At 41.9% G+C, this 25,739-nt stretch overlaps 1 protein-coding gene and 1 long non-coding RNA gene across 3 annotated transcripts in view; both read left to right on the forward strand.

Moving 5' to 3' along the window:
- Positions 1–7,891, forward strand: part of LOC106633617 — a 10,068-nt gene extending 2,177 nt beyond the window's left edge. The window contains exons 2-3 of the long non-coding RNA XR_001336968.2: positions 908–1,042; positions 6,526–7,891. This is a non-coding gene — a long non-coding RNA (uncharacterized LOC106633617). The remainder of the gene's footprint in view (positions 1–907; positions 1,043–6,525) is intronic.
- A 2,105-nt stretch (positions 7,892–9,996) lies between these two features.
- topaz1 (testis and ovary specific TOPAZ 1) lies at positions 9,997–24,605 on the forward strand. Of its 2 annotated transcripts, none has more exons than XM_042228039.1 (20): positions 9,997–10,465; positions 13,423–15,919; positions 16,005–16,054; positions 17,794–17,897; positions 18,229–18,275; positions 18,370–18,434; positions 18,585–18,643; positions 19,107–19,193; positions 19,404–19,461; positions 19,580–19,731; positions 19,826–19,918; positions 20,014–20,126; positions 20,204–20,267; positions 20,361–20,532; positions 20,667–20,767; positions 20,870–21,035; positions 22,052–22,204; positions 22,440–22,643; positions 22,845–23,028; positions 23,252–24,605. In XM_042228039.1, exons 1-20 carry the CDS (start codon positions 10,171–10,173, stop codon positions 23,448–23,450), a joined length of 4,863 nt encoding a protein of 1,620 aa, XP_042083973.1. In that variant the 5' UTR covers positions 9,997–10,170; the 3' UTR covers positions 23,451–24,605. The 2 variants fall into 2 exon arrangements, with proteins under 2 accessions (XP_042083973.1, XP_042083972.1); XM_042228038.1 differs by having other exon boundaries at positions 18,582–18,643; positions 23,252–24,604.
- The last annotated feature ends 1,134 nt before the right edge of the window (positions 24,606–25,739 follow it).

Genomic DNA, 25,739 nt, shown 5'->3' on the forward strand with positions numbered 1-25,739 from the left:
ACACACACACACACACACACACACACACACACACACACACACACACACACACACACACACACACACACACACACACACACACACACACCCAACACCGTAATGTACGTTTACAGCGAGCCATGCAGCGTACATACATCCACGCCATGTGGAGTTCACACACGGCTGCACACTCAACTGACACGCCGGCCGTCATACGTGTCGTGGGTTTCCACTGAGAGGCCCCCACACAGAGACACACTTCAAAAAAGACGTCGAAGACCCACAATTAAGACGTCCTCTTATATATTTTGGATAATATGAGGTAAGTGGCACAGCGCGGTTTGCTCGTTTGACGGCTGGAACGCTGCAAAATGACGGCGTAAGCAACAATTACCCTAATTGAAGATTCCAGAACAGTCCTGCAAAATGGCTGCCGAGCCGGCATGCCGTCTGTGATGGCCGACAAGAGTGTGTAGGTTTGAGGCGTGTATAGCTGCGCGTGTGTATTTGTCTGTCTGTATGCCTGATTGTATATAAATGTGTGTGTGTGTGTGCGATAAGTCTATATGAGAGTAATCCTGCGTTTGCTTTTTCTTTTTTTTTTCGTTTGCTTTGTGTCAGGGGAAGTCTCCGCTCGCCGGAGAGCTCTGCTAATCCATAATTACCCACCTCAGTATACCTAGACTGTAGGAGCCATTATGTCAAACCGTCTTACTGTAACAGTTGATGATTATGTTTCCTGGCTTTGGTAAAAAAGCGCAGACGTTTAGCTTTGAGAAGAAGACTCAACATCTCCGTTTTTTTATTTTTATTTTTTTGGCTTTCGGCTTCACGACGGCCATCTTCAAAACGTCTGCGTTATCACAAGATCGCCATTAAGGTGCTGAATGTGTTCTGCCGAAGAGCTGACTTTGTTGTTTCTTTACAGCTCTCTGCCTTGGCCAGTCCAGGACCCAAATGCACGGCCAGCACCACGTCCAGCTACCCACCCACCCACCCATCCATCCGCCCAAACAGCCAGCCCAGCCCTGCGCAGAACTGGCAACTCGCAGGAGTCATCAGGGTTAGTGCTCCATTGGCACGCCTCTGTGCCAAAATCATATCGTAAACCTATAGATCTGCACTTAAACCCAAAGGCCAGACAATCAGATAATATGGAGGAAAAGCCGAAGCGGGTGAATGAACAAAGAGCCGCTAATAAAACAAGGCTGCTTCTCGCAGTCACAATCCGAGCGACGAAAAGCGGCGTATCCTTGTCATCTTAAGGGGGGTGGGGGTTTACTGACGGCCATTTTGTTTGTTGACATCCTCGGATCTCTTCATGCGTTTACACAAAGAGCACAGAGTTCATTTTCCTCATCAGTTCTCTTCTGACAGCAGCTCGATACATTATCTAAGAAAGAGCAGCTTCCAGAGGTGGCTGCCTGCTTAAGTACACACACACGCACACATGTAGTCGCACACGCTTTTGTACAGAGATAAGCAGCATTCTTTCATTTACATACCCACTTTTTTCTGCTCTTATTAGCCTACACACACACACACACACACACACACACACAGATTATAAGCATCACTGGATTAAGTTAAAGCTGTGCCGTTTTGCTAATAATTCAAATACTGCAAGTGCTCGCCTTTTCTGCAGTTCATCAGGGAGACGCTCTAAAAAGACAAAGCTGAACTAAATGACTACCAGCGCTCGGGCCTTATCGCGACTGTGTGGGTGTGCGGCTTGTGTGCTCATGTGTAAGAGAGAGCGACGGCGTGTGTGCGCGTGCGCACGCCAAAGGTCGGGCGTACACATATAGATCTCTGCCGCCGCTTCCAGTGCATTTGTCAAGCGATGGCATGGACACAATGTCCTGTCGAACAGCGGCGAGGAAAGACGGAGACGAGTAACGCGCCGCCGTACGTTCACACGAGACGGGCCTGCTGATGGGGTGTGTCTGTGGATGTGTATGTATAGGTGTGTGTGACATAAAGAGAGTATGCGTGTGAACGTGAGATACCTCTGCTATCTGCTATTGATTGAGTGTATAATTGTCTCCCCTACGCTCTCGCTGCCAACTACTGTAATATCAATACAAAGGAGCCATTAGCTTAATGCCTATAAATACAATAGAGGCTCCAGGGGAGAAAAAAAAGGCAGCTTGGCTTTAAAAAAAAAAAAAAAATAGAAGAATTTAAGAAAACGTCGAATATGATCTCTGAAATTACCTTCTACTCTTAATGGGGACCAGATAACCGTAAACGCACAGTGTTGTTTTCTAAATGAGACAAACGCACATCCTGCGATATTTTATCCGTCATAATATCTGATAATTATACGTGCTGTTACAGAGCAGTACAAGTAGAGACTCACTTAAAAGAGCTTCTGGTTTTCGGTGCTAACCTAAGGACAATTTAAAAATCGGGCCATACAAGAGGTAAAGTTAAAGAGGCCGAAGTAAAGACATAATCTTGTTTTCTTAAAGTGTTTAAATGGAATTATATGGATGCTCACTTTGGACTAAAAGGTAATATGAGGACATGAGTGTGTGTGTGTGTGTGTGTGTGTGTGTGTACCTGTGTTTGGCAGACGGCCTTTCAGACCTGAGTAAAAAGGAAATGGATGCTTGGCAAATGCTCAGCCAGCATCTTTATCGCTGCTGCTCTCAGAGCTGACCACCACAGCTCCTTAATAACAGACACACAAAACACAGAGTCACGTCTATTTATACTCGCAATAACACCTCGCAGCCTGTCAGTACCTTTCTAGAGATAATATATAAGATGTGCCGCCATACAGCGGACCGCTCGGCTCCATTAACGCAGACAGTTATCATCTGATTTAAAGATGAAGAGGAAGGAAACGGGAAACTAAAGAAATCATCATTGTGACCATTTTTTTCTTCGTTTTCCCCAGCGTGTGATGATTTGCTAAAAAAAATAAATAAATAAACAGGAGGAGAGTTTGACAGAAGTGGGCATTGCGGTTAATAATGTGGGTCTAAAATGCAAAGAGGGGAGGATGTTCTCCACAGCAAAGCTTTTTGCCTCCCTGGCTTCCTTCCCAAGACAACAGACATCGTCATTTTCCAACTCAATTTACAGACGCATTAGGAGATGCTGAGACGCGCCCAACTCTCTCAAATGCAATCAGCCCGCCTGTGTGTTTTAAGAGGAAATTGAGGGTGCCTTCTTTATCGACTCCTTTTTGACTTCTCCTCTCGTCTTCTGGAGACTCGCTGTTTTTCTTTTTCTGCATGCAGACTTTATTCACAGCCAACCTTTCCTAATTCGACTTCCTTTTACATGAAAATCTGAGCACGTGTGTGCTGAAACCATTCTGTCAAAGCTTTAGATGTAGTCATCATTTATGCTGTGGTAGGTTCAAAATATCACTGCTCTTTAGATTTCAAAAAATCGGGTCTGTCTTTAGCTGCTTGGTTAATCTTCATTCATCTGAGCACGTTTTGCAAATTTTTGATTATTTTTAGGTGCCGAAGAACAACAAAGCCCTTTAAGTCCTAAGATTTAAGGCCTCACGTCTCCTGAAAAGAGGTTTTTCAATCAATCTCACAGTTTTATTTCAGTTAATGTTATTTCTAAGCTTCTTTTTTTTTTTTTTTACAAAGGGCCCATCTAAAATTAAATGCAGGGCTAAATGTTAAATGCAGATGCCACAGTCAGTGCTTTTTTACTTTTCTTCTTTGCCCACCACATACTTACTTAATTACCAAAAATAAGCTAGTTTGACAGTTTTGTTTCTGTTGATCTCAGATCCTGATATAAATAAAGAAGCACTCTTTAAACCTGGCTTCGTGAAACCAGCAGATTCTCTCTGTCTCTGTAATTGATTTCACACGTTTAAGCTTCGCAGTAGTTTTGTGAGTGTGCTTAGTGGAGACACTCAGGACAAAGTCCACTCTATCCACGTAGTTCCAGTTGCAATGCCTACAATCCTGCAACGTGCAGCATCCTGTTTGACCCTTAGCTAAACATATGACTAATTGTGAGCTCAAGGTAATAAAAAAAAAAAGCAAAAAACTGAAGAGGCAGGAGCAGACAAAGGAGGAGGGCCGGCAGCGGCAGAAATCAGAGGAAGAGATGGAGAAAGCGGCGGTTGAAAGAGAAGAAAGAGACGCGTTTGAATAGATCTGCCATTACGCCGCCTTATCTTTCGGTTCCTGCGTTCTCGCACAAATGTCACAGATCATTCAGCCTCTTTTTTCACCCTCCATTTCTCGCAGCATCACCCCATTTCTTGTACCAGCTGTTCACTCATCTGTTTCACTTTTGATCTGCTCATTTTTGCATCACACTCTTTCTCTCTGCCTCCTTAACAATTTTTTTCCTCCCTCTCTTATAAGCCTTAAACACTCAATTTTCTTCAATAAGCACTTCTCCTGAATCACCCTCTGAGAACTCGCTCACATGTATAGCGCCAGTATTGATTATTTCTCACTCGGCGAGCACACAAAGCGTTATTCGTATATGCTGTTAAATGGCTTTCTTTTTTTTTTTTATCTGCCGAGCAGCTGTGTAGATCCATAGTGCTCAGGTGGAGGTGGGGAAGTAAGGAGGAGGAGGGGTAGTGGAGGGGGGGTCTCTCTCTCCTAGCTTGTGGACGTTATCTTGAAACGAGGGGCTGGCTGCCATAGCAACCATATGATGAAGCAGGCAGGGCTATTTAAAGGAATTCAGCTGCTGCTCGCGTTCCCGTCAGCTTCAAACCGGTCCAGCGAAAGACAAAGAAATAGATCCCCGTCTCTCCGAGCCCTCCGATCTAATGGCTCGGTGACAAAATGGAGAAAATGTGACAAAGGGAACGTCTAAATGTAGACGTACTCCCCTTAAACAACTTACAATACGTACAATACTGAAATATTCTGTTTTGTTTGGTTTTTTTGTTGTTGTCTACAACTCCTCAGGATGTATTCTCCAAGCACCATTTGAAGTGTTTTTAATAAATCAGCTTTAATCGCAGCCTTCCCGGCAAATCTCGCATCCAGCTTCTAACTGCAAAAAAACGAATGCACTTCCTGTTTTCTGTTAAAATATAAAATGTAGTTAAAGCTTGATGTTTGTGGCATTTTCTTTATTTTACATTGATGTGTATATGCTTGAATTATCTGCAGAAGGGGCCACTGTACTGTGTAATGTCTCAAATTATTCATGACAAATAAACCCATACTTTTCCTCCAGAGAGGTATTTCTCAGTGGACAGCAGCAGCACACGAGGAAACAAGTGCGAGACGAAGAACAACTGCTGTGCACACACACACACACACACACACACACACACACACACACACACACACACACACACAGGAAAGCAGAGAGCGCGCACAAAGGGAACACACTCCTCGTACGCCGCTTTCTCTGTCAGTATAGTCATTTGAAGATGCAGACTTGAAGGAAAGCGTACATATATTTCCTATTGCCCTCTTGAGGAAATTGGATTTTAGCTTAGCCTCCCATGTGTCGCAACATTTAACTGATGAATGAGAGGCAGTGCTTTATTTTTCTTTTACTTCTCCATCTCAGCTTTACACCAAATAAGCCCCCACAGGAAGCTGTTATGAGCACAGTATTCAGGATATAAAAGTTAGTTTTCCCAAGTCAGCAAATTAAGGCAGAGATCAAATAAGCTGCAGCAGCCTGGGCGATCCAGGAGTGAAACAGTGATGTTTATTAATCAAGGGGGAGGAGTCCAGACAGCACTTCATTTTCGACCTTAATTGTAGGTATTTGTGTGACGTTTACACAGTTTCCTAAACTGTTAATGGTTTAATTAAGAAAATAATGGGAAGGTTAATTTATATTAAACATGACAGCTAGTTGCAGACTTACTGTAATGGGTCTGTTCCAGAACAAATTAGCATCAGCTAGAAAAGTGAAAACGTTTAACACTTTGGAGGAATCAGACTCGCTGGTTTGGGATCACTGGGTGGATAGGTGATTCTTCCTCTCTCATTAATGTTCTTTTATCATGCTGATATTCACCACCATTTTAATTTGAAGTGCACAATAACGGATAAAACCACTGGTGTTCTTTATCACTGAGTCGAGCCCAGCGTGCTGTTCCAAAGCCTGTGAGAGCAGTCAGGAAGATTTAAAGTGCTTCATAGAAGCAAAATTATGAGTGACCTCTCTCGTAACACTCCCTCCGCTCGTAATACTCGCTCCGCTCTTCACTCTGCTCTTTATCTCACTCTAATCCCAACTCATTTCATATGCTAAGTAAAAGCTTATATCCCCTCTTCACTGTACGTACACACACGCACTTCATCGCTGTGGCGTGATTATAAAATTTGCATAGAGGATGTTTTCGGAGCTGTGGAGAGCTAAAGCGGGGGTTGTGGGTGGTCTAATGTCTGGCAGGTGTAGAGAGGTGGGGCAGAGACTCCCAGAATCTCGCTCACGTCTGGATTTACGATAACCCAACAAGAGGAACCCAGAGAAAGTTCCCTCGTGTCTCGGCGTCTCTCTCTCTGCTCGCCTCAGACGGTTTCCTCGGATTCTAATTTGCATCTTCTTCTTCCTTTTTTTCTTTTTTCACAGCTGCCACAGATGTAGCGAAGATTAGGAGAGAGAAGAAGAGGCATAGCTGACTCTGTGCACCCAGGGAGGATGCAATGAGGTGGAACTGCCTCTCAGCTTCCCACTGGAAAAAAAAAACTTTACCCATCAGAGCGCCATCTGCTGACACGGACACGGTGGGGCGGGACAGCTGGTGTTGTGAATCAGGCCGCCACAGTCCAGGGACCGGCTACTTCCCAACACCAGGGTCTCACCATCACCCCTCACATCTCATTCTGCGTGTATTTGTCAGCTAATGTTCTAGTTTGGTTGTTGTTGTAGTCTCTTACATTTGTTCATGTTGTTACTTGTTTGTTTTTTGTAAAAACTACTTCTCACTTGACTGAAAGTAAAATTGCCTGTGTTGTAAATTACACACTATAATACCTGGAAAAAATACAACAAAAAACCCAGTTGAAGTGCCATTGTGAGAGTAAATCTTCCAAAAAATATGGAAAAAATGAGACTATAAATTATCTGTCGTTTTAGTAGGGTAATTAAATAAAGTCGTCAAAATATGTCTGAGAACATTTGTCAGTTTTTTTGTTGTTGTCCCAATTATAATTTGTAAGCAAAATGTCAGAGTTGCCAATACTCCTCACTAGTTCCATCCATATTAAATAGGAATCAAACAGTAATGGGATCCCACAGGGCTCTATTTTGGGGCCTTTATATTTGACTTTTTGACCTGTCCAGGTTGTACCCTGCCTCACGATCTGAAAGTTTCAGTGATGTAAATAAACTTAATTTATGACTGGACATCTGGACATTTATGGTTTTGTGTGATAAGCCCAAGGAAAGGGCTTACTGTGGTGCCAGCGCTCTTGAACTTTAGTGCACACTGACTGAATCACATAAGCCCCAACACATGTGAAACTTAACATTATAAAATGTGATGAATATATGGCACATCAGTTTTACCTCCTTCTTATTAATCTGCATCCATCATTATGCTGCATTCATCTCGTTTCCCCGTTTCAAGAGATGCATGATCTACTTGAAAACTATGCACAAAATACATAGCATACCTTTTTCAGACATCTGCATGAATAGCTGGCACAAGTGTGGTTGATGGAAAGAAGTATATAAAACACCTCTAAAACTAAGCCCCGCTTTCAGGATGCTATAGCCATAATTGGGCATTTTCAGTCAATTCAGAAAAGAACTACGTAGAATGCACTCCACACACACACAGTTTGATGCAGTGCCGGTCTCAGCTTTTTTTAAGCACACCTCTCCCGCCTCACTAAAAAAACGGAAAGAAGACTGTCATCAGTCCAAACGCCACCAGCTGTGTTCTCACCTGCCTCCCCAGCACCACCCCGTTGAGCCCACTGCACCACTCCTCCCCTGCAGCCGAGCCCGGGACCACACCTCCACCACACACTAATATCAAACAATTACAGCTTCGGTTCACCCGCACATCTACACACAGTATTTGCTGCACCACTCTAGTTCATGTCTTAGTTTTAGACCTTGGATAAAAACAGTTTTCTATTTCATCCCATTAATCTACTTATTACACTCACATGAGAATGTGCAGCTATATCATCTAAATATGGCCTGAGGGCTGGAATGTGATCCTTGGACTATCTCACTCCAGTCAGTAATATCCTTAAGAGAATTAAAGAACCCTTAAAAATGAAAATGGGAAGGGTTATGCAGGGGAATCTCAAGGTTTATGACTGTTCTAACACTGCACTGCTACTGAACTCTACTCCAGTGACATGTATTTCATCACTCATTCAGGCAGTGGTGCATATCAGACAACCGGCAAAATGCCGGCTAATTTATTTATTATTTACAGTACTGTGCAAAAGTCTCAAGCCACCATTTATTTCTTTATATATTTCTTGGAAATGTGGAAATATGTGAGGTGATTTATTGATATGTGCAAATATAAAAGGAAATACAGTATACAAGGCAAAATCGGAGATTGTACAAATCTAACAAGCTTGAAAGTCAATATTTGGTATGACCACCTTCAACACTACCTGAACTCTCTTAGGCAAGCTTGCTCATAATTTATTTAAAGAGTCAAGGAATAGTTCGAGGCTTCTTAGACAATCAAAGCTCTTTGGATGTTGGCTGCCTTTTCTTCCATTCTCTATTAAGATGATCAAGATGATCCCACACTAATGCTGAGATTCAGGCTCTGGGGAGGCCAGTCCATGACTTATAGTGCTCCATTGTGTGTTTTTCTATCCAGGTATGCTTCATTGACAGTCTGTTTGGGATCACTGTCATACTGAAAAATAAATCTGCTGCCAAACCATACATTGCAGATGGTATTGCACAGAGTTCAGTGTCTGATGGTACTTTTCTCTGTTTAGAATTTCATCAGTGATTGAAACTATAAACACAGATATTATAATTTCAACAAGATCCTCATGTAACCCCAAACCAAGACAAAGTCTCCACCATCTTTTACTGATGACTGTTGAAACTCACTGCTGTGTTTCTCTTGTCCTCCTATGTACTTACTGATGACCATCCATTCCATTCAGGGTTGCAGATGTGCTAGGGATAGGGTGAAAAGCAGGGTATAACCTGAACAGCAACCTGTACATTAGTCTGTACATACAGTGATGTGAACCAAAGAATTTTGGGTTCATTACGTGATCAGAAATGTTGTTCAGTCCACTTCTTTTGTAATTTGGCATACATAAGCCTTTTCTTCCTGGTTCCCTTCGTTAGGAACGGCTTCTTTATAGCCAACCTTTCACTTACAACATTTCTGACGAGGCTTTAGTGAACAGTAGATGGATCATCTGAAGGGCCAGATGCATGTCTCAGGTCCTGTGTCAGGTCATTGCTGTTTTTTTTCCCCTTTTCTTACATACATGACTTTCAGTTGCTGTTCGTCTGCTGTGGAGAGTTTTTGGCAGGCTTTTTGGTACCATTTTTCTTAACTCTTCAATGATTCATGGATCAAGTTTTAGTCATTTAGCACACGAAAATATTCCTCTGAAAATAGTCCAATACAGAGACAAGAATGAAAATGAGTGAAAAAGCAGCCAATGTCCAGAGAAGACTTTGAAAGACCAAAGCCTGGAGAACTAATGCACAATCATTATTTTGAAATAAGTTTGTGTTCACAGCAATTAATATGATTTTATTACATTAACATAGTGCGAGATTCTGTTGGCTTTAGACCAAAATTCCTGGTAGAAGCGTCCTCAATTGTTACTTTTCCTTTGAGTACATTCCAGAGCCTGTACTTTGTTGCTATTACTTGAGTGAATAGGTTAAATCATTAACAAGAGTATTACAAGAGTATTTTAATACAAGTATGTGCACTTCTAATTGAGTACAGAATATCTATAGTTGGGCCACCTCTGGTTAAAAGTTAGTATAGTTATAGAAGTTATTTGTATAGGCAATGTGCGTAGGACGGCTAAGAAACGCAAAATGCTCTGCGCATGCGCAATGATTCGGGCACACCTTAGCTCCCCATGTCAATCTCAAATTAACAGTGAGCGGCAGCAACACGAGTGCGAGGGCCCCGAATAGTAACGTAATGATGGTTTAAGAAGAACCAGTTCCAGCGTTACTCTGAAAAATACTTTTATAGCAGCCTGGTAAATTATTTAATAAGTTTTGGAAGGCACAGTTTTAACTGTTAGCATGTTTCCATCTTCTAGCAGGGTGAAACTCAACAGAGTTGCGCTAAAAGACGTTGTTGGGTTAAAGCTGACCCCGCGGCGGAGACGAGTCCCAAAGTTACTGAATAGAATTTCGGCTGAAAGCAAAAAACAAGAGAAAAACTTTGATTCCGTGCAGCTAATTTCAGAGAAAGATATGGTGTCACCTCCGGGCAGCAATGAACCCGACCAAAACTTAACGCACACAATGGGTTCCGAAAAGAAGACACAGCCGCCGAGCACTCACGACGAGGAGGAGCCGGAGGAGAATGGCTCAGGTACGCAGAAAACAAAGAGTAAAGTAGACTCTGAGTCACGAGGCGCTGATAAACAAGACGGGCCGAACACTAGAGGCAAGTATCAACAGAGCAGGGGGGTCAGAAACACGTGCCTCAGACCGCGGTTTATTTGGTGTGTTTTCAAACGGCTCCACGGTAGGACGAATCCAAGGAGTGAAAGGTCCAAATATCAAATGAAGCTGACAAGCCAGGCGACTCTGGCCAGGAGGAGGAGACAGACCGATTTAACGTCGGGTAGATGTCCTTTCAGACAGTGCGACGTTAATGGTAAAAGTGGTGTGGCACGCCGGGCTAAAAGCGTGAGGGTCGGTGTTAGAGAGGGACCGAGTTCAGTGAAGGCCACGTCCGCCAGGTGTGATCCTCAGCCCGCTGCTGCTTCTGCAAAATCGGGAGGAGTGCGAAGGGAATCCCAAGTAAGGTGCACTTTAGCTGGATTATAAGTTAGAGTTTTTAAGGTTAAAGGTTTTAAGGTTGGTTAAATTGCACTGCCTTTAAATTGATTTTACAATTGGGCGTTTTGTGATAGGTTTATGCTTTTAGCTAACTCTTTGCTAATTTGTGCCAAATTGTGTCAGATGCTAAGCTAACAATGTGGTAAAGTCCCACTGAACACGATCCAGTTTTAGTGGATATCATGCAGTTCATGGTTGAACCTGACATGAAGGATCTTCTTAGCTATTACTTGCCAGGATTGGAGCTGATGGAGTTTAATTATACACTAACTAGCAGCCTGCTAATAGCAGATACATTCCTGTTCATATAGCTGGCACTCGTCTTACTTGCTGAACATGAGCTAGATTGACTAAATAAATCCCCGGCTGTATATTCCTATTAAGGTTTTTTAATATAATCTATTTATTTTATAAAGTGTATAAAAACAATGTTGTTACAGATTTGTCCCCATATTGGACGTGATAGTGCCACCGGTTGCTAGGGAAACATGCCTATTCCCACACTTTTTGGGAGTGGTTCTTATGTTCTTGAACGTTGCTCAAAAAGATGGTGCACTTGTCTGTAGTTTTTCATGTTTGTCTGCAAATACTGCTCTTCCAGCTGAAGTAAAACCTGAAGATGGTCTTGAAAGTAAAAGTTCAGCCTATGCAAGTCATTCACTATCATTTAAACCAAAATCCCGGTACTATGCCAGTGACCAAAGCAGTCAAAAGTATGTTTCATCCAAATGTTTGGGGAATACACCTTTTTCCCTAGTAGCAGGTGGTTGCCAGGGGGTCTCGCACCGGTTTATCAGCAATCCTTTAGTGAATGCCATTAGCCTCTAGCATCCAGTCAAAACTGGCTGGAGTACTCAATTTTCCCTCATTACTGATGGTTGTGGGCCTGTGTGACTGAGGCCTTATTCACTTGCTCGTGATAGGCAAACGTCCAAATGGCAGGCAGTTTAATATCACATGGTTAGTGCTTCACATATCGACAAAACCTCAGTTGGGTAATTTGGGGATTGTCTCATTCACAGCCTGGGAAGCTGTTCCACATAGCTGCCACTCAAGCTTAGTGAACCTACTCTTTACAGTTCTTTATTAGAAGTGGGAACGTTAGCCAAATGTATGTTTTCCAGGCTCAGTCAGTCGTTGTTACTAAATCATAACCAGTTATAAAGTAAGAGCTTTTTTTTTTCTTTCTCTAAACCTTAACACACATTTACATTTTTGTATTTCAAGTTCCCTAAAGTCAATCTTTTGAGTGATATTTTGGTTAGATGTCTGAAATAAGATCTCTAGTTAACACAAGCTCTAGACATTTTTTTCCTGCAATATGAAATACTTCAGTAAATAGTGCCCCAATTGTGAATCTTTTTTATTTATTTATTTTTACATTTTTTAATGTTGTCCATTGTCCCAGAGAAGGTGTTGTCTAGTAAATTATGTGTACAGTGTCATTGCACTGAACACAGAACATTTATGGCCTAACAAAAGTGTTATAATTTAGTGTCTTCATTTATTTCCTATGGAGCTTATTTTCTGACATAATTCAAAACCTCTCTGCCTTTTTGTTGTACCAGTCACAATTATAATCACTTATGGGTTAGCCTTCAAAAAAAGGTTGTGCCTGGGTAGCTTCGGTAAATTAAACTGATATGAAAATCGATTTTTATTTTATTTATTTTCTCAAGGGTGAGACGTTAAGAAGGACAAATCCTAACAAAGTTCTTCAAGAAGCAAGTCTCCGCGACTCAGAAGCCATCTCAGATGATTTTGAAGCCTATACCTAAATGAACAAAGAGAGCACCTTAACTTTGAGTTGTCATCAGAATTTAAAATTATATGCGGGGGGGGGGGAAAGTCCCTGCTCATCCTGACAGAACACTGAGCAAATGCCATTCTAGTTCATTTGAATAGACACTGTTGATTTAATTGATCCATGAGTAAATATATCCACCGCGATATATGTGAGGACGTCATCCACGTTCCTCAGTGCAGCAACACGATTGGTTCGTATATCTCCTGGTTTGGCTTTTCAAAATCAGAATCAGAAAGACTTTATTTATCCCCAAGGCGCAATTAAGGTACACCAGAGCAGCATGACGTTGAGGGTAAGGACGGGGCATAAACAGGCAATAAGAGTGAGATAATAAATATACAGAATATACAGTATATACACAGTTTTAAAAATTTGATTGATTAGCTTGATTTCTGTTCAGGTTTTTTTTCGTTTGATGCCTCTGTGATTAACTGGTCTGTTTGACTTTCCTGCCTCTAATGAAATCAGTCACTGCTCTAAGCCTTTGTCCAAGATGGTGAATGAGATGATCCCAAATGGTGCCGATATTGATTGGAATCGATGCTGTTTGAAAAGCAGTTATTAAAAAGAAAAAGAAAAAAGGAAAGAAAGCCACGGTGATGTTTCTTTCTGATGCTTAGGTAAATCATTGTTATTTCGTTTTGCACTCTCTGACAGTGTCTTGTTTCCACTTGCAGATGTTGGTAGACATAAAGAGCCAAATCTCTCCGGTCTTACTGGTTCAGAAGTGTTACTAAGAAGAGCCGTTGGAGCCTCCCACTGTGGTCTCTGTGGGGAATGTAAACACACTTCCCCTCAGCGCAAGGCGCCGGGTAAGCTAAAAAGAGCTAGCCCAGGGTCAGAGCCACCTGCTGCTCAGTCAGAAATCGAAAAAGAAAACACAATCACTCAGAGCTCTAAGAAGATTATCGTGTGGATAAACCAGTATCCCAAAGTGATCCTTTGTGACATTGCCAAAAAATGTGAAGCTTGCGGTCACGATTGTGGGTATGCGTTACCGGATGCTCTCGAGAACAAGGTTGTGCGTTGCTTCCAGCAGGAGATGAGAGCTTCAATACGGTTTTGGCCTACTTGTTTAAGGCATAATGAATCAGAAACTGAGAAAAAGGCTCTGTTTAAAAGTAGCAAGTGTTGTCCAAGTGCTCAGGATGAGAAGACCGTCTGTCAGTCTCAAAGTCTGATCCGCCAGAACCACCTGGATGAAGGCATGCATTCACAGCCATTATCCCATCATACCGTGAGTCCTTTCCACCGGAGTCAGACAGGCGAAGACTCTGCAACTTGTTCTGCTTCTTTTTTACTAGATGAGCATACAAAGACAGGCAACTGCAGAGGTGGCATGCGTGACAGAGATGCTGAAGTGGACCTTGGTCCAGGATCTGATCCAGTAAGCCCAGAGACTTGTAGAGAAAAAGGAAAGGTAGGGGATAGCATTGAGTGCAGCAGCATTTTGGACTTCGCGCCCACCAATAAGTGTAGCGCTTCAGGTGGTCAGAAAGGCGATCCCACAAATGCTGATGGATCACACGTGTTGTCAGATCTCATCGATCATGTTAGTGACGAGGATACAGATGCACCAGAGTCGTACACTTGCCAGAGAGTAAGGGCGTATTTGAGAAAAATACATTTTTCATGTGCACGCACTTACATGGCCTGGCCTTTCTCAAAGACTTGCACAGCAAATGCTTCTACCACAGCAGGGACTATTGATCCATCAGCAAAGGATGGGATTGACTCTGCAACAGCTAATCAAAGTATGCCAGGTTCATCCAGTAACCTGTTCAAGGACATTCCCCCGAAGGCGCCTACAGAGAAATGGGAAGAGGATGGAGAAAGCGCTTTTGCTCAGGGAAATGAGAAAAGGCACAGAAAAGACATGGAGACCTCACTGCTGTTTGACCAGCCTGAAGAGTTAGAAACCAGGCCTAATTCAGATACGGCATCAATCCCCCCTCCAGCTCAGTGTGGAAGGGAGCGTGGCACTGATGGAGTCTCAGCCTCGGCTTTGCTAGTTAATGGACCAGAAACTGTCACCTCCATATCGACCCCTTCCCCCTCAGTCCTCGGCCTGAGTGACTGGGACACTGCCACCACTCTGTCTCTTATGTCATCTCCATTCACACAGGGCAGCATGAGCAGCCTCTCAGCCACAACATCTTCTCTCCCACCTTCATCGCTTATTCCCAAGAGAGTCAATGTTGCTGACAAAATATTGTCCTCCTGTGAAGAAACCCAAACAGCTTCTTCCTCTCCCAATGTTCCTCTGCACAGCCCTGACTCCTTTCATTCATGTGAATCCTTTGTCCTTCCTCAAGATGAATATGAAAATGACAAGGAACCATTCCCATGCAGGAGCCCCCCCAGACTGGATCCATATTATTGTGCAAGTCTGTTTAGGGGCAATGCTTCAGTGGGTTCACTATTGTGCAGCATCTCCCAGGAACACTGCGTAGAGTCAGACTTGAATGAATTCATGCTTCCACCTTTGCTCTCCCCTGTCCATTCACCACAACGGCAGTTGTGCCAGAGAAGCTTCTCGTGCTGCAGCTCAAGCAGTACAGATGAGGAAGAAATGAACAAAGATGCGAGCAACTTGCCACAAAATGATAATTGCAAGGATTGTCTTGAGCACCATATTGAAGAGTTGGAAAGAGACTTGTCAGACTTTACAACTCCTGAGACACCAAGGGAACCTCAGTTTTCTCCCAGCAGTGAAGAAGAAAGTGATGATGTGGAGCAGGGTAACCGAATTTCAGAACAAGTTTCCTTACATCGTAAAATAAAGCCGAGCCTTAGCTCAGGTGTTCTGACAGAGCCCTGCTCTTCTTCCTGCAGCGACGAAAAGAACGGTGCGGCCTTGAGTGATGGAGAATCACACTCAGACACAGAAGAGGGATCAAGCCCGTCTAAAATAGCAAACAGGGAAGAGGATAAAACCCAAGGAGAAGCAGCTAGTGATTCTCAGCCTGGCATTTTGGACGAGTTAACAGCCTACGAACAGGACATCCTGCTTGTTGACGTGATCCAGGACGACCCAGAACTGTTTGACAACCTGCCTGATCAAAGTTTGCTGAAGCTGGGTCCTACCCGAGCTGCCGAGGCTCCGGGAACCAAACCTGCTGCTGTGGTGAATACTCCAAGAAGAGATGGAGCATCACAGGAGCTGCAAGAGAGGTAAGGTCTTATATTTAACATTAAGTCCTGCAAGTGACAGATGAATTGTTGAATGCTTTATAAATAAAAGTTATTTTTGTTCTAGATTGGCTCCGGTTACTGTGGGTTTGCCTTGTGACAGTCCCAATAACACAGGTACGATCAGTGCGCAGAGAAACTGAGCCATGATGACAGTGTCTTCTATATTTTATTGTTTCCTTTGATATGTATAAAGTGAAAATAAGACAAAAGAAGCTAAACATTTTTAAAAAAGGAAAATAAGTAAAAACAGTAGAACGCTCGGTAAAAGTAAAGGCATGTCAGTGTTTGTGACTCAACCTAAAGTTCTGCCACATGGATGGGACGCAGTGCTCGTCTGACAGCCAGAGTCTGTGATTTTTACCTGTTATGATCTAAAGTAACAGGGTTGCTGTTAGGGCTGTTCGATATAATGATATATATCGGATGACCATATGAAAACATCTATTGTTTCATTTTACGCTATCATTTGTTTCGTGGCGTCACAAAATAAATTGTTTACGGTAATATTTTTTTCATGGTTTTGATGGTCACTGTAGAATTAATTTTAATTAAGTTCTCTCTTTCCCTTATATTTAATATAACCACACTACGGACGGACAAGCGACTGCTTTTATGTGTTGTCATTAGCAACAATGACAGTAAAACTATCGCGTGGCTCCGCCGTCCGCTTATTTTCCAAATAAACCTTTCACAATAAAGCTGAAGATCCTGTTAAGATTTTTCAAAATAAACCGAATCACGTGAAATAGTATGCAGAGTGTTTACAGACAAGAAGCTAAAAGGAGCCGTCAGGTGCTAAAAAATAAACCTTAGAACAGGATTTTGCCTGCAGCGCGCCGTGTAATAAATGCTCACAAATAAAACTGTGGCTGTTTCAACTTGTGTCTTAAAATGTAGTTTAATGCATCGGTGCCCAGCTGAAGCCACTTCACGTAAGTCAAGTTGCCCGAAATTCACAGAAAATGTTAAATTTTTGTGATATTTATCATTGTTGGGATGATAGATGTCTTATATCGGGATATGAGATTTTGGTCATATCACACAGCCCTAGTTGCTGTGAAAGAAATGGAGAAAGCTGCTTGGTTTTTTTTGTTTTTTACAGATATAGATAAACAGCTGGAGTCTGGAGTTTTATGGATTCACTTACTTGCTGGAAAGAGCAGTCCGACTGCAGTTAAAGCAATAAAAATGTCCTGGTTGATTCTTTTATGTGGCTAAAATCCACTTTGGCACCTCTGCAGCAGTACATTACTAAGTTACTAGTTCTTGCATTGCTCCTAATATCTCAAACTGTTTTTAATTCAAAGATTAGAGAGACATGTAAACTGGTTTTACGGAGCTTACTGAAAATCCAACAGCTCCTAAATGAGAAACTCACTGCTTTTAAAAGGAAATTAAATTTTTTTGCATTTTATATTTAACTGACTGCTTATGATGTCCCACATGAAAATACCAACATGTCTAAGTTGTTTATCGCCATTAAGCTTTAAAGGATTGATTTTCTTTTTTTTGTGGTTAATATTGTGCAGTAAGTTGATTTTCTTACACGAGTTTCAAAGCTTGTGGTCCTTTTGTGAGAAATGAAATGTGGTAAATGTGATTATATTTTGTCCAGTACAGATGTTTGTTCAAAATTTCAAGTTATTGTCTCAGACGTTTTAGTTAGTAAGTGGAAATTTTAAGATGCCTAACTCAACTAACTTTGATAATGGCCATTATAATGGAGACAATGGCCTGAAATGACCCAAAACTTTGACATACTTTAAAAAAAATTCCTCTCTATGATTGGAACAGACTTCAGTAGTCCAGAGATTAACTTGTGATTGTTTTTTTTTCTTCTTCAAATCCTAAAGAGGAGAGTAACAGCAGGCCATGGAGACCTCATTCTAGCAGCACCCATACTGGAACACAGAGCGACACATGCCCTACCTCCACTGAGAAGCAAAGCAAACATGTGGTAAAGTAATGGGTCCTCTGCACAATCAGATAGATAGAGAAAGGAGCAGCGTGCACGTCAGTGGTTTTAACTTCCCTGAGGTTTTGTAGAAAAACATGACGGGGCTTTTAACAGGGCTTCTCCTGCATAAATGCTCTCTGTGCATTTTAGAGAGCACTGAGTCTGATGTATTACAGCGACAATGTTTAAAGATCTGACACATCAAATACTGAATTTAAATAATTTTATTTTCAAAGGAATGGGTGTTTCATACGTTATCCTGCTTCTAAAGTGTAATAAATGCACAATAGTGTATCTGTCATGTGTTGTTGTTGTTTTTTTTCTCCAATAGGTTCAATCTGATACCAACAGCAATCATGTAAATAGTGGCCCAGAAAGGTACCAGTTTGCTTAGGGCACATGACCTGATCTTTGATTTGTCACATTAAGCTTTCAGTCTCGCGATCATCATATTGTTTATGTTCTGTAACAGGAGCCAGCCCATCAAGACGGTGAACTCCTTTCAAAACATCCCCCCACTCATGTCCATGGGAACCGGTGAGGGAGAATGAAAAGGGCTCAGACAATGAACTTTAATTGCTGTTGCGTTTATCTTGTTCTCACTAATAACTCCTCATTTTATAACTTAATTGCCAATGTGAGTGCTCAGCGTTACTTTATTCTTTGGCTCTTCTGGTCTCCAAGCAGGGGCATGGATCACAAACTCCGCAAACATGATGGATTTCAGGCGCCTGAAATCAAGTTCTGTAAGTGTTCCTTTGTATATTACCATGTTGCTACTGAAAAAATGCTCAGTTTAAATACATGTTCGGTGGCGTTAGCATAGATTGGACTTTCCAGTTATTTAATAGAATATAACTGAAATAAATCTGGAAAAGTCAGAACTGGTTTTTGAAGTTCTAGTGGGACAACTAATTTTAAACTTATAAAGAAATTACTGTCATATATATCTGGAGATATGAGGGTCCTTTCCATAGTCTGTGTATAAAGATGGATGTGGCCTTTTGAAAATGAATCTTAAATGCCTTTAAATCTCTGACCTCGGTAAACAACTCACTGATGAGTTTGTGGTTTCCCAAAAGAATTAAACTAATGTCGCCGTGGTTACTGTAGATGTACAGTTTGTTCTTCTGTACAAAAAATATGTTTTGCACTGTGGGTGAATTGCATTGCTATAACTTGACTGTGTGATGCTGTCTAAATGCTCAGTACTGCAGGCTGTACTTCAGTGAATCACTGACCTGTGGGTTCAAAATGTGTCGCTTCCAACATCTGCCTATGGAGGGGGATGAAAAGGTACACTCTGTGGTTTTTACTTTATTTATTTATTTATTTATTTATTTTCTTGATTTCACCAAAGACAGTAAATTGTTTGTGTATTGTGTACATTTTATGTTTTTAATCTTGAATTTAAAAAATCGAATTGAATTGTTGGAGATTGCAGGGCCAACATCACCCTCTGTTGTGACATCGCTGTAATTGCACACTTTCTTTTTCATTTGCTAGTTTTGTATTGAAAACGTGACAAGATTCATCAAAAATCCAACGTGCCTTCAGAAAGCAGGTGAGTTTCCTTCCCACTTTTCTTTTTCTCCCACAGCCTTTGTGCACGCTGCATGCTAAACTGATTGCCCATCTTTGCTGCGTCATCAGTCTCCTTTCTCCTCTCCTGCTCTGCTCAGGAGCTGTGTTTACAGGATATTACCAGAAAAACCCACCAGGAGTGTATTTCTCTTTGCCGATATTTTTCTCCCTCCTCTGGGCTCTGCTGAAAGCTGGCATATTGTCTGAGGTCTTCTCCGTCCTCAGTGTTGGCTTGGCTCACAACATAGTGGTCAGTGTAGCAGTCCTGACATTAACCACGGAGAAAACTAAACAACTGATTGATGCTGACATGAGATTAGACGTTGATCTTGTTTTCTTTTTAGCCCAGCCATGAGTTCCTCCTCTCCCTTTTTAACTGCGTGAGAGAAAAGGGTCTGATGGGCTTTGTGCCTGAACTCATGCAGCTCACTTTCAAGGTATTAGTTGTTTGCCTTTCATTATGCTCAGAGTTTAGCTCATTTGTTTTATGTGCCTCTGGAAGAATTTAGACTATCTGTCTGTATGTTTACAGATGGCCAACGCTGGACTAGAGCTGAGTTTGGACTGCCTCGACTGTGTAAGGAACACTCCTCTTTTCCAGCAAATGATTCATCCAAACTCGCCTTCGGTGTCCGGCAACAACAAGTGAGTGAGCCACAAAGTTCACAATTGTTTTCATTTGTTAATCATAACCCTTATAATTCTTATTTTCACTCTTAAAGGGTTTCCCCTGGTACACCGTTTCCAGAGTACCTGAATTTAGCCCATTCCATTGTGGAAATGGAGGTAAGAGCTTCACATCTTTTGACAGCTTTGTCTGTAAAGATGGTGGTGCGTTGTGCTCATGTGTGTATTTGTTGTATTTGTTGTCTGTGTCAGCTTTGTATGAAACAAGAGGACTGGAGGAGGATAGGTGAGGTTTTTAGAGGGATCTGCCAGTCCAACCAGCACCCCAGCCAAGTGGAGCGCATCAGTGGTCGCATTGCTGTCGCGCTCCTGTCTGAGGGCAAAGACAAGCTGTCACTGCCCTTTTCTGTATTTGCTGAGACAGGTAAAAGCTCTAAGTAGAGATAAACATCAGTTTTCTTCTCCCGGTGTGGTTCTGTGTACTAGCACCTTCCAGATTCCAATCTGGAGGGAAAAAAAGTAGCTGTTCATTTATTTATTCATTCAAATGTTCTTTAGTGTGTCAGAATGAAAGTGAGGACAGCATGGTGAGGAGTTTCGTAGGCAGAATTGGAGTCTCTCTGATGTTACGGTACCACAAAACGCATCAGTGGGCAAAGGTAATCAGGCCGTGCAGCTCGCATCACTCTCCTCGTCACATCTGAGCAGCATCTTCGAATTTAGGATGTCATTGTTTGTCTGTGTCATGTTTACTGATGCAGGGTCGCAGGGTGGTCGAGACGCTGTCTGTTTTAAAAGTCGGCTTCTCAACTCTGAAAGGTCTGTTTGGGAACGAGGACGGAGCGTCACGATGCTGCCTGATCACTGTGGCTGCAGAGCTCTTCCTCCTGAGTGGAAGCGTGGAGGGAGCTCTGAACACACTCCGAGGTAGTGACTCATGAAGCTGATCGATGGTCATTTAGCTAACGTCGTCATGCTTAAAATGTAACCAGCGTTTTATTTTCATGGTTTATAAGTGCAGAGTTTCACAGCTCGAATAAAAATGGGATTTATGCTGCATTAGCAAAGCAAAGTCAACTAAAGGGCCAACTTTTAACTGGTGCTGAGATATGTCAACTTTACAGCTAATAGCTGTTTGTGTCAACAAGCTGAATCCCAAAGATATTATTTTGCGCCTGTCTAAACTGTGTCATCTTTGGCATAAAGAAATGGGAACAAATTATGTCTGTGTAGTTTCTCATTCATGGTAGTCTTAAGAGCTTGGAAAAAAGGAGACTTCATTACGTTTGTCAAGACATTTGATCCAAGAGGCTTTTTCGGATCAGAACTGAAGTTTTCTTCTTTTTCTGAGCTCTTAAGATAAAAACATGATTTCTTTTGTTTTTGTGACTGGCTGCTAAAAACAAAGTGCCTGAAGAATCAATGTCAGAAATGGTCTGATATGTATGGGCCATTATGAATCATTTTATGCTTGGATGAGTTCTATGTCAGTGTTAAGTAGCTTTGCAAACAAGAAAGTGGTCAGGCGCAAGGACTGCGCTGAAGATGAGGGGAAAAGCAACCAATGTCTAAAAGAAAGATTTGAATGACCATCAGAAAGTGCTGAGAGCTGCTGCTCAGGATCAGTTGTGTAACAAAGACAAGTCTGGCTTCTTGCGAGGAAAGTGTAAAAAATGACTCAAGACTTTGCACAATCCTCAATAATAGGTTTCCATTAATGTCTTTTCTTAACACTCACAAACTTAAAGTTCTTTTCCCTGTAAATCAGTAAAAGCAAATTTGGTTTTATGTCCTCAGACTTTATGTGGAAACCTTAAAAGTGATAGTCGTCTCGCTGCCCTGAGAAATGTTAGCTTTCATAGTCTTGTAGGTAATGTTGTAGAACTGTGAAACCAGTTATTTGCTGAATTGTTTAAATTTTGTTTATACATCTGTTAATCCAGAAAACAAGTGGTTCCTGAGTTCGTCCTCATGGCCGTGTGAGCCTGCCGATCTGGAGAGTAGGACTCGTGTGCTGATACGTCTGGCTGAAAAAACCTCTCACAGAGACACGCTGGAGCTTCTCTGTAATCTTCCTGGAGTTAAAGAGTCAAGTGGTGAGTAACCTACAGAGAGCTGAGATTAAAGTTAAAAAAACAAACAAACAATGATACAGCAGGTTAGTCAGCTTTGCTACTAAACTGGCCAGATCAGTATCCCACAAGTTTAACTGACTCGCTACACTCTGATTAGAAAGTGCTGGTTTAATTTTGTACAGTGTTTGCTAGCGCTAATAGATGCTCAGCTGTGAGAAAAATTTAGTTGATAAAGAGGTTTTTCTTTTTTCTCCAGACTCGATGGATATCTCCAGGTACAGCCCCTTGTTTAACTCTCACCTTCAAGTGTGTGTGGACAGGCAGATACTTCCTGTGGCTTCAGACACGGTGGACTTTATGCTCTCTAAAAACCTGGCTGTTGACCACACAGTGCTTCAGATACTTTTACAGAAACTGGGCAAGCAAAACCTCTGGCTCCGGGCTCGGGAAGTCTTCAAACGTAAGTACCACACTCTGGTTTTTACTGCTACACTTACATCATTGCATCATAAATGTGAGTTGTCGAAGGCAGGAAACAGCTGCAGATTCTATTACGGCACCAGATGTTGAGTCTGATCAGTCTCGGCTAACGTTTACAAATGGTCAAAGATTTGGATTAGATTAGACTCTGAGGTGTGCTCGCTGCATTCATGTTCATTAGATTCTCTGAGTGTGGGCTACTACCCTGGAGTCTCAGCTCCCCCTGGTTTCATGACACTGATTGTCCCCTGTCGACTGGGGGAGGTGGAGCTGGCTCTCACCTTCGAGATGTTCATCACTGTCAACGCAACAGTCATTCACCACCTATCAGAGCCCACTGCTTCTCTCACCATTACTCTCAAAAGGTAAATTGTGTTTTTGTGTATAAGGAGCCTGTTCAGATGGAATCAGTGAAATATTGGCATTGGGGGGACTGGATTGATGTCAATTAACTTTGATATGTGATAATTTCACCCAGAAATAAAGAACTCTTTGCATTCAAAATTATAAAAAAAGATTGTCCATGGTGAGTGTGTGTAAAGATTCGACTGCAGTGGTACGTGATGTTCATGCTTTCTCCTCTTCCAGGACTCAAAGCTGTGAGAGCGAGTACCTCTCTGCTGGCAGCCGCCTCCTCTCTGCAGCTTGTATCCCTCAGCCCAAACTAATAGTCCATTACACAGCAGTCAACTCGGAACAAGAACAAGTGTTCATGCTGGACGTTCCCTCTGCCCGCCGCTGGCTCCGCCACAATCATCTGTGGGCCCATGAGGTGTGGACACACTAAACCACCAGCTGTTTATTTCTTTGCTGTCTACAGAACTCCTTCTCTTTCCTTTAGAAACTGCTTGTGCTCAACAGCCGCTGACTCTCAGGAAAACAACCAATGAAATCAGGAATATGAAAGATTGCATATTTCTTGGTCATGTTTCAATTGACTTGAACTGAGGAGCAGAAAAACACAAAGACCAAAAACTACTATTCTTTTCTTTCTTTCTTTCTATCTTTTTTTTTGGTTCAGAGTAGTTTTAAAATAGGTTAAGAGGTTGTTTCCTGAGTTCTTTTAGCTGATTTGTCAATCTGTTTGTGAGATTGACTCTTTGAAAGCAAAAACTCTGTTTAGGAACAGAGTCCAGCATGTTTGTTGCACGATTGTGTTTACTTCATTGTAAATAACATCTGAGTGTAAATAGGTATATATTTATAATGGTGTTTAGTCTTTGACAGTATTATGTTGTTATATTAATGTCAAAACCTCAATTGTTGCCAGTTAAGGAGCTGTGATTTACATTTTCTTTGTATGAAGTTTTTATGTATCTATATATATATATAAAAAAAAAAAGGTTCTACTTAAAAAAAAAAAGGCTCTTTTTTTTTTCTTCTTTCAAATGAGAAAGGACATTTCTCTAAAAAGTGATTTTTGGATTTGACCACAGTTGCTTCCCTGCAGTCTTTAACTTTTCTCCTCCAGCGATGATGTAGCGGGTAAATGCAGCGTTACTGGAATCTCAGATTCTGGCCACTTTACAATACACAACATTACTTATAATTTCTGTTCCAGAGAACTTTCCTATTCAAAATTCTTTCAGGCATGTTTTCCTCTTCTTTTCGCAGCCAGCATCGCTCACTGTACGGGTCTCATTTTATGGTCCCTGTAGTAGAAGACGGGTTCCTCATGAAAGAAAAAAATCAGTTATCTGTGACTGCGACATGTTTGAGGAGCTTGATTACTGGAACATCAGTTGAGGCGTGAAGCATTTGACGCGGTGTCTTGGTTAAAAAGCGCAACACTGGCTGACTGACATGTCTGATCGTGCGTGACAGAAAGGTGGATTTAATATTGTTGCAGAGTCTTTGCAGCATAGGTTGAAATGTCTGTCACAAAAATATCAAAGTGCTGATTGACAATAAAAGTTGTTGCATACTATTTGGTGAGATTTTTATTTGATTTTTTTACTTTGTGGTAGAACAGCTAAACAATTTAATGTAATTTAGTTGCTTCTATCCAGAACTCACTGACTTGACTTTCCCTTCAGTGCTTGGAATAAAAGCCCTGCTGTGGCCCTTACGTGGTGTTTCTGCTATTCAGCCACTAGATGGCGAACTTTGACATGGGCAGACCATAAAATAAACACATTTGCTGACACATGGTTTGAAAGCCACAGAGACCGGTGTTTAGAGAAGATGTTTCTCAGCTGTTCTGATACTCCTGACACATAAAGGATCACTAAAGGTTTTCGCTCAGGGAGCAGTTGTCCTCCTCTTTTAATATTATACAAAACAAATGTATAATATACATTTGGCCGCTGTTTCTGTGGGGATGGTGTTTGCTCTGTGTTGTAGCTTCCTGATGACACTCAGTTTGAGCTCCAGTAGATGATTTTAAATGTCCCCCATTACTGATGGGAGTCTCACAGTCTAAGAAGGCTACCCGTGTTATTTTTCATATCCTTCCTCATGATCTTAATGCGGTGGTCCACCGAGTTACTGTGATCAGTGAACTGTGGTACGTCTTGAGATTTGATTTTCACCCTGGTGTCATCACATACCTGAACCAATGACTTGGTGTTTCAGGGCAGGATAACAGAGCCCTTTTTTCCACTTCTTCAATGGTCAAGACAATTTGCCTATAAATGATCAAGAAACTGACCTCACAGCTCATTGTTCATTCAGTGGTGCTTGTTTCAGTTATTATGCAAATGTACTGTTTATAAGGTGGGTAAAACCTGCAGTCAGCTGAGACTGAGAAAGGTTTCTCCCACTGAAAACTCTTCATCCAGATGAACAGAATCAACTTTCTGGGATTTCCTTACCTGGATGGTTGAGCATGCATCAAGACTGTCCAGATGGGTCATTCTTTACATGCTGGCGTCCACTGCATGTGTGTCTACTCTGCAGTGATTAAACAGCACTGTGAAGGTGTGGCAGAGCTTCATACCCACCAGGGGGAAGTATTGTGTTAAGGTAGGGTCAGCAATGAGACAAATGCTGCCATTTAAAAAGGCAAGTGGAGTACAATACAGGCTTTAATGGTCCCTTTACTGACCCCTCGGTTTCTTACAATATGTCAGTATGT

Source organism: Haplochromis burtoni, unplaced genomic scaffold, assembly GCF_018398535.1.
Source record: "Haplochromis burtoni strain Fernald_Lab_line unplaced genomic scaffold, NCSU_Asbu1 Contig_297, whole genome shotgun sequence".
Lineage (NCBI taxonomy): Eukaryota > Metazoa > Chordata > Actinopteri > Cichliformes > Cichlidae > Haplochromis > Haplochromis burtoni.